A 13,273-nucleotide genomic window follows, 5' to 3' on the forward strand; every position below is an offset into this window, starting at 1 on the left:
TTACTGTATACAAAAACTAAAAACAAATATTTACGAATTAAAATGAAACGTATATATTATGAAATAAAAATAAGTTGGGGTAAAAAAACTGCTTCCAATTTAATTCCTAAAGAAAACTTTTATTAGTTTCAACATTACCAAAAGTGTACGACTGAATAGTTTATTGAAACATTCAACTTAGATTGAATTTCCTCATAACAGTCAAAGCATAATTATTTAATTGAATCATTAAATTTAATTTTAAGAAGTTATCAAAAGTAGAGAAAAATGCTGCATAAAATTAAATTAGTATCGTTAAAAAAATAACCTTTAAAGTTTTAAGTTAATCTAAAATTAATTTTTGTTATAAATTATTTTCGGGAAATATAGCTGAAAAATGTCTAAATCATGCTTAATTTTTAATTATATTTTTAATAAATTTTGGGCATGGAAATTTTTTCAAACCTTGGAGAGGTAAAAAAATGTATGAATAACATATCGTCACTGCTACATTAAAATCTCTTCTATCAAATTTGCTAAATTAAATCAAAACACTTGTATTAATTAACTACTCGTATATTTGAGCTCAGATTTTTCCATTTGACATGCGATTACAGTATATTGTCACAAAATACAGTTTATCTCTCATAGTTACAGCTATTGCATCAAAATTTATTGCTGTAATATGTGTGGTTTTTAACATACTACGTTTTGATACAAAGGCGAATGATTTTAGTGTTACTTCAACTAATTTGTCTTCCGTTGATTCGTCCACATATGTAACATTAGGATATTTTCTTTCATAATAAATTTAAGAAAAATAATTTTTTGGAAGTCAACGTTTAGAAAAAGGAATCTAAAATCTTGATTCGAACTATTTATTGATAAATGAGAAAATAAAGAGAAAACTCATTCAGTTGAATTATTTTGGAGTGAAATCTTAAAAATATTGTCTCACTGTACATTTTGCATGCAAAGGAAACCGCCTGACTAAGTTCCCCATTCTCAACTATTGCAGCGATTTCACATATTTTTATTTCGCATGTAATCTCACGAGCCTTAGAAATGTCCTCAATGATCATCTGTCCTCCATTTACTAGAGACATTATAAAATAAAATTTTGATGCAGCTCCCAGCCTTAACAACTTGACCGATTTCACCAATTCGCTAATTAATTTCGCCACTTTGTATATATAGCTAACCAATCAGAATGTACGATGTTTACTGAGCAATACATTTTAAAATGCTACTTTCATTTTGTGTGATAAGGTGTAGTTTATAAACATTACTAAACTAATGATTTGATTCAATTAATTTTGTTAATTAATGCTATTACATTGTCATTGAAATCGTCCAGTGGCTGCACGATGAAATAATATAAAATAATACTTCATTCCCCTAAAAACACGATACACAAGTTGAGAAAAACATAGACATTAAAGATACTTGCAAAAAAAAAAAAACATATGCAGACAGAAAATCACTTAAAAAAAACAGTAATCTTAAAAACGAGAAAGCTCGCCCTACAATCAACATTTCGAACTGAGAAAGAATAAATCATTTGGAACTCCCGATTTTATATAGATTTTCCAATAGAACGTGATGTCTCATAGAATTTTCAGAAGAATTTCAAGATCTCCTTTCCTAAAAGAGATAAAGTCGTAATTCTTGTATTTTCCAGAACCTTCAATTTTGTCACCAAAGGTTGTCTTCAAAAGTGGGGATCATTAACCTGGCATCGATATGATATCCATTAAGAATCCCTGTTTATCTTAATTAATTAAAAGATATAAAGTTGTAATTCTTGTATTTTCCAGAACCTTCAATTTTGTCACCAAAGTTTGTCTTCAAAACTGGGGATCATTAACCTGGCATCGATATTATATCCATTAAGAATCCCTGTTTATCTTTTTTTCCAGCGATGACACCAACTTGGCAAGGAAGCATATTAAAAATTCACATTAATATTGTGGACAAATAGCCCTGTCACCGAAGTTTTTAACAATACTCTTAAAAATTACATCCATTTAGCATTTTAATATGAATTATTTACTTATAAATGAACTTCGGGATATTGAGAGACATTTAATTAAAATTCGAGACAAATAGTAAAATAACTGTGACCTTAATCGCTAGTGATAATATAAGAAGTCAGTGCCTTATACAATATTATCCTCCATTTTTACAAAATGCGCTAAAGTATATCAATTTCGTCCCTCCTATTTATCCATTCAACCGAAAAGAGAGAAAAAAATGATCAACAATAACCAAAAAAAATCGTCCATCTTTTTGGACGTGACTTAGCTGTTGTGTATATGCCATTAACTTAGCAATATCCGAGATGCTTCTGTTTATTATTTCTCTTGCCAGAGTATCCAACTCTATTTCCCCCGGAGGGTTGGCCCGCTAACCTCATTGTTTATTCATGTAGCCATTTTTCCATAATGGACGGCGATGAAAACATGGGGCGAAATCGCTCTTATATTGGATGCCTGGGATTTATTAAAGTAGCCCATCGCCATTTTTAGATGCCAAGCTGTTTTTTACGATGCGTTTTGCTTCAATTTTTCAGGAATCATTTTTCTATGCAAGATTACATTTTTGATGATCCCGAGGCTAGAGCTGGGGTTGAGGGATGGATTGAGTGAACTGCCTCGAGATACTTTTAAGCGTTTGTATGAAGCTGGTCTCAAAAACAGATAATTTTCTTGAGGGGGATTTGCATATGTCTATCATGGCATTTTATTGGTGATGGTAAAATTTATAAATTCTGAATTATTATTTTGAGTTGACATGTGGCTTCAAGCAAATTCGCCAAAGCAGTTAGATTTGGCGAATTACTTGTAATAAAAGATCACTCCTTTAAAAAAAATGTATTGCATTACAAAGTTTTGATTGGATTCGTCTCTCTTCATATTATTTTTATTATCATGTGAGAAGATGATCTTGTTTGGTTTGAGGTTTTTGAAGCCACAAAATTGGCGATTTATCGCTTTTGAGGCATAAATTTTTCGCTTTTAGGGTTATAAGAAAATAATGCATAAGGTTGTCACACTTGGCGATTTATTGCCAGCTAAAATTACAACTTGATTTCCAAATTATTCATTCTTTGAATTTTTACGAATTGTCTTAATTAATTTAAGTCATTAACCACTTTAAACCGATATGAAACAATCACGAGACTATCAGATAACGTATGCATCGATATTTAGAAAAACGATGGTTTTTTTCATCTCAAAATTGGTTGAGCTACAAAACTTTGTTTGCCAGCTAGAAAAATTGAAAATGAAAGTTTAAAAAAATTATCATTAGAGAGAGAGAGAGAGAGAGGTAGATAGATACCTATAGAGAAATCTCGTGATTGTTTCAAACCGGTCTAAACTGGTTAAAGACTTAAATTAACTAAGACAAATAATGACTTAGAAATAATAATGTTCTCACATGATAACTTGAAATTTGCGATTGTAGGTTTCATTTTTTGAACTGATATTTATATTTATTTAAAATTTTATTTTTGATTAGTATTTAATATTATGTGTATGTGCACATAAAATTTTTGTAATAATGTCCCAACTGGAATGGAAGACGGAAAAACCACTTTTTTTTAGAATTCAGTAAGTTAACCAACCAATCTAAAGAATCTTCTCTGTTACGATAATCATTCTCCCACTCACAGATATTCCATGTACTGTATAATTAATGCCAAATTTTGTGTGTCAGTTCACATGCAATATTTCTGAATATTCTCTTGTAGAATTTTCAGTTTTCTGTGAGCTAGTTAGTCAAAGCCATGACTTTGTTATCAAAGCACTCATCTTTTTATGGGGATCTAGATCTTCTCCCTCATATCCCAACTACGTTACGGCTTCTTTTAAGTATAATTTACTACTTTAGATGTTTCATTCGATTAAGTCAGTCGGAAGAATGAAAGAAAATGTGATAAGAAACCTAATAGGATTTTTTGAAAATAATCCACTATAAAACATAAATTATGTGAGATGTTTTTTTTTTTTTTTACTTTGAGATAAGTACTATCTGAAATTGGAGTGGAATTAATTGGTAAAATGAGTAATAAATATTCACAGATAAATAGAGATCATATGTAATATAATCGCTCCAATACTTTTACACCTTATTAGTATCATTTCATTAACGACGAATTATTAGTACTATTTTGAAACTATAGTTCGAAAAGATATTTTTACTTTCTCTTATATGTAGTATAAAGAAAGTATACTAATCGTCAAAAATTCAAACTCGAGATTCTGACGAATCTCCAAGTTTTAGACCTCAGTGAGTTCTAAAAACACATTTTTAGAATACACGTCCGTCTGTCTGTGACAAAAATAACTCAAAAACGATTTCAGCTATACGGTTGAAATTTGGTACAGGCTCTTTACAAGAAATGTATAGATTTCTATCAAATTTTGAGTAAAATCTGTTCAAAGTTAATCCGTTTCTTCGAATAACAATAATTACAAAACAAGGAGAACTAGATGCACAGTATTCGGCACACAGATTTAATATTTAGAGTTTAGACACCTTTCAAAGTTTGAGCCAAAACCAAATATGGGTTGACTGACTGTCCGTCTTTACTTTTAGGAACATTTAACGCGATAATTTAAAAATGCAATGACTTAAATATATCAAATTAGGTGTGGGATTTTTTTACTACAATTGCAGTTTTGTGTCAAATATCTATTTTAATCGGTTGAGAAAAATGTGTCTAAAGCACAAATTCGATTTTCGGATACCATTAATCACATGACGTGGATTAATTGCCAAAAAAATCGCCAAGGACGACACGATAGATTCAGTAAAAATGCTAAATTCACGCCAAAAGTTAATATTTCATAACTATTGTATGCCATTGTGTCATTCAGTACTTTTTCTGGAATGACAAGTTTATTAGAGAAATGCGAGAAGGTTTTGAGGAGACTATTCCTGCTGGTTTTAAACATTGAGATAAGTACCGCCTGAAATTGGAATGGAATTAATTAGTAAAATGTGCAATAAAGATTCTAATAAATATTCACCGATAAATAGGCATCATATGTAATGGAATCTCTCCCGATACTTTTTTTCATTTTATTAGTATTATTTCATTAACGATGAATTATTCATTCTACTTTTGAAACAATAGTTGAAAACGATATTTTTAACTCGAATGATCTTCCCACAAGTATGAAATCGCGCGACTCTATTATAGAGAATATGATATCAATTTGCGTTAATGTAATCCCTCAATAAAAAGCGGATAATAAAGTAATAACGAAAAAAGAAACGAGCACCTATCATTTTCATATTTCCCCATTACTCTTTTAATTTATGTAGATTTTATGCACATTGCATCATTTACAGTTTCCTATGGTGGGAAAAAAAGAAAGAATAGTATAATTTGTCTCGTTTTATTTGATTGAAAATCAATTCTGCTGTCCGTTTTGGAAATGTTCGAACATCGCAGTTTATTTTGGAAGGAATCCAAAACTTTCCCGGTTTGTCGTTCATAATGGCTTTCCAATGCTTGTTCCAATCAAGCTTCGCGCGTTAACATACCAGTTTTTCAGTTTTTAAAGCGATACGCATCTTAATTATGCCCGCTTCGCTTTGTTATGATTTGCAGAAGTTCTGCTAACAGTTTTATAGTTTTCGTTTAGCGCATTTAAAATGTCGCATGTTCCAAGAAGCATCGTTTTCCGTAACGATTTTGATTAAAATCAGTTCAAGGCCAGTTGTAAAAGATTTAGGATTTCACCTTGCTAAACCTCGACAAGATTTTTCCGAAGTCTGGTACAAATTGTAATAATCCAAAATAATAATCCAATAAATAAAAATCCAAATATATTTACATACATACATTTGAATATTTAAGTACCACTATATATTCGAATATACTTTAATAATATCTTTTAAGAAAACTTTTTTTTAAGAATTTGGAACTTTATTTGATTTTTTATAAATGTACGTAAGTCAGTCTTCTGAACTTTTGTAAAGACTTGAATCGGACTTTGTAGGACTTAAAGAAATAAAAATTCAACTTTGAACCTCGTCCTTCCAGGATCTTATTGATACAGATGCTAAAATATACAATAAAAAATAATTTACTTGAATTGTACCCAAATTTTGTTTCCGTTTAAAAATTAGTTTGGTCATAACATTCATCTATAGACAGTTCTTTCACAATATTAAAAGTAATATTCAACATTAGTCAAAAACGATTATTTTCTTTATTCGTTTTATTGTCAAACTGAAACTAGCCAAAAAAATTTAATCATGAGGCACAATTTAATTGACGAATTTGTTGTAAAACTTTAAAATATTGCTATAAAGCTTTAAAGAATTTGCTATGAAACATTAAGGAATTTGCCATAAAATATTAAGAAATTTCCTATAAAATGTTAAGGAATTTGCTATAAAATATTAAGGAATTTGCTATAAAATATTTCAAACGTTGCATTTATGAAACATCTTCAGAAACAGAATCATCTTTTAAAACATACATCTTTAGAAACAAACAAACACAATTTTAGAAATAGATTTTTTTTTCCGGCGCCAGGGCCTTTTTTTTTTACACTGCCTATATATTACTTTCTTTTTGTATTAGGTATAAGAAATATAAATTAATGTATATATATTGGAATCTTTATAAGTTCTCAAATTAATATTGATTTTACAATTAAAAAAAATAGAATTAAGTTCTGGCAATTGAACCATATAATATTATTAAATTAGAGTCTAGCTTTATTTCTTGAAATAAACCTTCTCTGCCAAATTCTTTAAATTAGTTTTCTTCTATAAAATTAATATCTATAATTTCATATTAAAAAAATTTTTTCTTATATATATGAACTACTTATAATATTTTATTTTTACTACTTATAATATTTTTTATTTATAAACAGATAATACTAAATTACTCAATAGCTGATATTTTAATTAGTACCAAATTTAGAATAATTATCAATATTTTCATAATTGAATAATGAAATCATTTACTTGCTGCATATTTATATTAAAATCTGAAAGAAATTTTATCAAGGAAAATTTTGTCAAAAATTAAATTCATAAATTATTTTTCCAAGTATATATATTGAAATTTTCATATAGATTTAAGCAAATTTTGTTGAAATATTATAAATCAGGCTAGATTATTAAAAACCAGTTAGTTATTATCAGTTAATTAGTTATATTAGAAATCAGTTAGTTAGTAGAATTATTGAAATTCAATTGGATGCCTTTAAAGTGATTGAATCGTATTCTTAGCAGTGAAGAAAACGAAAAATTTCTTTTTTTTTCTCTACGGAACTGAGAATAGATCAGTTGAAGGACTGTTCAAATAGTTCTTCTCTCTAAGTTTATCGTTACTATATTTGGATTCTTTGTAGTCTAGTTGTCCACTTTAATAGCTTCTTGCTGTTGACTTAGATATAATAATTTTATTTTTCTTTCAATGTATTTATATTAAACGCAGCTATAATACTTTTTAAACGTGTATTTCTTGACGCACTTTTTGCAAGTCTGAATAAAATGAAATAAAGTGTCGTATGTATTATGTAGATGAATTAAAAAGGGCAAATACTAAGAAATAAGAGAAATTTTTATCATAGCTTTAATATTGACAAAGGCTCATAACTGAATTTTTCAACGGACAATGAAATTAATTTGAATTTCATCATAACAATAAAAATTTTGTTATAAATTGTGTAACAAATTAAATTTTAAAAAAATTATCAGAGAGAAAAACTGTAAGGAAATGAAAGATGTATTTAATTTTAAAATAACATAAACATATTTTCTTTAGATAATGCTTATGAATGATATAGCCTAAAAATAAAAAACTCTTGTTGAATTTTCAATTAATTTAAATTTCAATTAACTTTTGAAATGCTGATAGGGATTTTTTTTCTTTCAACATCCAAACTCAAAATTTCACTCAAATAGTAGATTTTCATCAAAGAAAATGCCATCATGCGTTCGTTTTAATATATATTTATAGATAATTCAAAATAATTTTACAGATTACAAATTATTATAATTCCTTGCTTAAAATGACATGAAGAAAAAGTTTGAAGGAGAAAGCTTTGTTTATTTCCTTAATAAACTCTAATGGAGGGTACCCAAGATATGAAGATGAGGGGCTTCCGGTATGGTGCTTGGTTCATGCTTTCCTGATGGTTAAATTAATGCTTTGGACGAATTGCCACCTCTCCGATGACATGACGTATGCATCTCTACAAGAGAGATTGTACCGTGGCCCTTAGGACTCAATCATAATCCAAGCCAAAGTGTTTTCGTGGCGATTGTCATTCATATTACCCTGGTTGCTATAGTAAGGTGAGAGTGGCTCCTTTATAGTTATTTACTTAATAGTAATTTTTCATTGCAACTCCCCTTGGTCACATGTGCTGCATCTATGCAGTAATCTATTTCACTAATATAGGAATTATTTCCTATGCGCACATTCAATTCATTCATTGTTTTACGATCAAAAACTATTGAAAGCTTAAAAAGAAATAATTTCAGAAGATTCTTATTATCACATCCAGTACATGCATGCAGTTATCGAGTGCGCGTCAATGGCTGCAAACTTGCGTCATAGGCTGGCTTGAAATGGATTATCTTTTGGATATTGCTCATGAGACCAAGGGAAATCACACAGGGTAATAAAAATCCACTTATTCGAAACTTCTTTCTTTTGTATTGAGTTAAATTTTTTCTTCCTCCTTTCCTTCTAAACGAATACAAGGAAGACGCAAAAATAGTATGTGATTTTTTTAACTACCTTGTATATAGAGAAAGAAATGTTGGGTGAAACAATCACTTCTTTATATCTTGTATTCGGCTTTTTTTTATATCTCACTTGTTTCTTATATATGATTTTATCTTTCCAGTGATGTATCCCATAATCCACTACGCAGAGGTATGTCCAAATGGCAACAAACCGCCAATGTCTTTGCAGGATCCCGCTGCGTTGGGTCAAGAATTCACACTTCAGCAAGGTTTGTGGACTTCGTTCTTTTAAAATATGTGTGCTGTGTACCGATAGAAATTTAAAAACGAGTTTGGTCATTTTCCAGTCAATGAATTAACCCTATTTTCCCTTTAATTCACTTCCATTTATTCTTTTATTTAAACATTATTTATTTTTTACTGAAAGCTTCTTGTCATCAGTCTTAACGGCATAGTAATATGGCGTTTTTATTTTCATATAGTTAAACCATTTTGTTTAGAACAACCTTTTAATATAATCAGTATATAATCAACATAACAGCTGTATATATAAAAAAAGAAACTTAAGACAGAATTCATAACGATTTTTTTAATAAAATTTATGGACTCAAAGTGGTGACCACAATGCAACAGTTTTAACCGTATGAATTTTAAAAATCACATGGTGCCATGTCGAGTAAATATGGAATTTGTGTAACTGTATTTGCTGAACGTTTGGCTAAAAACTCACAGATAATAACGCGAGTTCGCAAATTGTAAAGACTAAGTCTATGGCAAAGGATACCGACGTGCTCTGATTGGTTTCAGCCTTGGCATCTTTTTGGCAATGTTTTGCACTCATAATAGTGTAGTTATCGCTTATTTGGCTCAAACCTTGTACCTTTCAATAGTTTTATGCAAGATACGAGTGAATATCAACACGATCTAATTTTTATTAATATAATTGTTTTCTCTAAATATTACTAGTAATACTACTAATACTAATTAATAATAATAAATATTACTAATAATACTAGTAATACAAGTAACTAATGTTGTTTATGCACAGAAGTATAAAAAATAAATGAAAGTAATTACTCAACATATGATGCAGCAATTAAATAATTCTTATTTTTCTATGATTTTCGTGCCTTTATTAGATAATTTATGCAGTCATTGAAACTTGTTGCTGAACGTTTGTTACTTTCTCATCAAATACACATGGGGTGATGATTACTTAATGCCCAAAACGTATAAATATGTAAGCTTTAACGGAATATGTGATTTCGTAGCTAAATTTTTTAGTTACATCAAAATAATATTAAGAAGAAAAACACAGAAAAATATTTTAAATAAATTGTAATTTTTATATTGCCTGAATTTAGGTTTCAGGATTTGATCTTTTCCGCTGTATATGTGTTCCAGATTAATATTACATGTAAACCGTAAAAAATAGGGAGGGGGAGGGGATAAATTCACAAATTTTATTTATTTTTATAAAAATATATTTCGGTATGGCATTTTTTTGGCAAAACATTGCCAAAAAGATGCCAAGGCTTAAACCAATCAGAGCACGTCGGTATCCTTTGCCATATACTTAGTCTGTACAATTTGCGAACTCGCGATAATAACAATAATGAGGACTCTTTATCATGATGCGAAACACAAGAGTTTTCTCGGTGCATTTCAGGCCGTTTTCGATGAACTGCTGCATGCAAACGCGCAAACATTCAAATAACAATCTCTATAGACTGTCTAGCCAATTGATAGGAATCCATAATGCACAATGCCACAGTAGTTCAATGAGAACAATCAAAATTATCTTGATTTTTGAGCCACTTTAATGTAATCTTTTATACCTCTTTTCAAGCCATTCTTTTGATTGTTGAACATTTCTGTATCAAAAGCATATTTGCAAATTTCATCATCAGTGATAATAAGAAGTTTTAGAAAGGAATTGCCTTAAGTAAACATTTTTCGAACCACTTATGTACGTTGTTTCCGGAATGAATTCAAGATCTTTGGAACAACTCACGAATCGATACGTCGCAATCCTAAATGATTCTTTAAAATTTCTTTACAGAAACCAAAAGATATAGGAGTTTACTCAATAATGTGTTTAACGATAGCCGCCAAGCACCTATTCTATAGTTTTATGAATATTTTGATCATTGATAGAAGTGGATGGCCTACCAAATTAAGGATCATCTATGGAGGATTCTCTTTCATCTCTAAACTTATACCAATCAAATTGTGTTGTTTTTAATAAATTAACATTTTTAAAAGCTTTTCACAACACTTTAAAAGCTTTTGAAGCAGAATTTCATAACTAATACAGAATCCAATGCATCTTCTTTGCTCAGTTCTCCATTTCGAAAAAAAACAGAGTGAACCTTTTTATCTCATTAAAAACAAATTTATTAACAATTAACAATTTCAGACAATAAAATGACTGTTGCCAAATGTTTAAAGAAATAGTAAAATTACTTGATAAAAGTTTGCAGACGATATCTATTACAGATATAACTAAAAGAAGCAGATTTATTCAAATCCATTAGATATTGAAAGTAATGGAAATTAATGCTGTGAAAAATTTAGGTTTCTCATTTAACAGCTGAATATGTTAAATTCGTAAGTCATTATCTCACACTGTGCCTTTTCCTAAATAATTCCTATCTCCGACAATTTTAGAAATATTAGCGGTTGCAATTAGAAGTGGTGTAAAATTTATTCTTCATAAATACTTCATCGGTACAATTGTTGCCTAAAATTAAATGCAATATAATAGTTTGCGGTATTTAGAGCATTTTCCTATGTGAATTATATGCCTACCTTTAAATGTTTGTAAATGAATTATTGGCCCAATTACTTAAGTGGATGTCCCGTATATTCATTTGATATATGACCGATATGTTGACCACGTAGGAGTGACTGTATGCTTTCTTAATAAACAATGTTTGCCACACATTGTTTTAAAAATAAAATTGACCAATCAACTCGAGGTTTGTGTATCTCCAACTTCGTGATGACTTTAATTCAAAACACTATTACTTACGTACTTCCTTCGGGGAGGGTTGTACCGTGGCCGGTGACGGCCCTTAGGACTCAACCACAGTTCCCGCCAATTGCTGTAGCGGCGGTCCGGTCATTCAGTTTTATGGTTTAAATCCGTGTGCCTTAGGGCGGGTCGGAGAGTTAGAAGGTTGACTTACCATTGCGTTCTAAGTCTAAGACTCCCTCTTTCAAATGCAGTCTATATCAGGAAAATTTATGCTTGAAAAAAATTTAAATCAAATTCCCTCAAGCTCTTATAAATAAGATAACAACGTCAAATTTTTCAAAAACATAACTTTCTTCATAGAACAAACATTTATTTCTTATATTAACACAATATTCTTATTGCCTGCGTTTCCAATCTATCCATGGATGGAATTCATTGTTGAATAGATAAATGCAAGAACGCTTTTATATGTCTAAATTTTTATAAAATGCAACAAAAAAATTCATATTTTATTTCAACACTGAACGTATGAAGTGAAAGTAATGTAAGTAAACTTCATCTGGAAAGAATGGTTTACTTTATTCATTTTCTTGTTATAGTTTTTAATATTGAAAATTTCTCTATCGCTTCACAAACTTACTTTCCTACATTTCCTCAGAATTTTCTGTTTATATATAAAGTTGCGATTTTTTTTTTCATTCTGTTTAAATATTCAAGAGCTTTAACATCTTTTCCCTTATTGTTAGGTATATATATATTCTTCAAAATGTTTAGAAAACTACTTAACTATTACCTCCAGTAACAGAAGTAATTAGTTATTTTAGAATATTAGTAAATAATTCTATATTTTTTCCATGAATTTAATTTGGTTTGTAAAAAATACAATGTAACTCCGTTTATACATTTCTCATTTATACGTCGTTTCATCCAGATCATCTTCTGTTCATAATCATTGTTATCATAAAACACTTCGTTCATTTATACATCGTTTTCCCTCTTTTTAAAGCGGGCCGCGGTGGCCTGGTGGTTAGGTCTCGGCTTCGGAACCGGAGGGTTTCAGGTTCGTGACCGGATTCTACCGAAGAACCGTCGTGCAAGGGGGCTTGTTGCACGTTAAATCCGTCATGACCAAACGTCCTCTCACTGGTGTGGTGTGGAGAGGGGGGTGCCAGCTCAGATGTCGTCCTCGTCATCTGACCGCGGTTCAAAATTACGAGGTCCGTCCCAAAATAGCCCTAGTGTTGCTTCAAACGGGACGTTAATATAACCAAACCAATCCCTCTTTCTAAAATTCTCAAATTTTCTGAAACTATACTTACTTTACCATTCATATTAAAGTAGGAACATTTTCTAGAAATTAAGGGGTGAAATAGCAGTTTTTGCTTTCCTATCATTTAATTAATTTAAACAATGATAAAGAAGAATGTTATTTTATTCCTTAAAAACACATTAAACTCCATTGGAAGATTTCGAACTTAATTTTATTTGTCAAAACATTAAACGAATTGGAGTGTTCTTCCTGAAACTTGCTGGCATATTTTCTAATAAATATACTTTCGTATTATTTACCATTATGTTAATAGC

The 13,273-nt window shown here is 29.9% G+C and overlaps 1 protein-coding gene across 2 annotated transcripts in view; it reads left to right on the forward strand.

Moving 5' to 3' along the window:
• The window catches only part of LOC129983998 (uncharacterized), a 157,888-nt gene that overhangs the window by 136,891 nt on the left and 7,724 nt on the right, over window positions 1–13,273 (forward strand). For both annotated transcript variants that reach the window (XM_056093743.1, XM_056093744.1), the window contains exon 3: window positions 8,871–8,978. In XM_056093743.1, the coding sequence (XP_055949718.1) occupies window positions 8,871–8,978 (108 nt within the window). The remainder of the gene's footprint in view (window positions 1–8,870; window positions 8,979–13,273) is intronic.

This window comes from Argiope bruennichi, chromosome 9, assembly GCF_947563725.1.
Source record: "Argiope bruennichi chromosome 9, qqArgBrue1.1, whole genome shotgun sequence".
NCBI classification, from domain to species: Eukaryota; Metazoa; Arthropoda; class Arachnida; order Araneae; family Araneidae; genus Argiope; species Argiope bruennichi.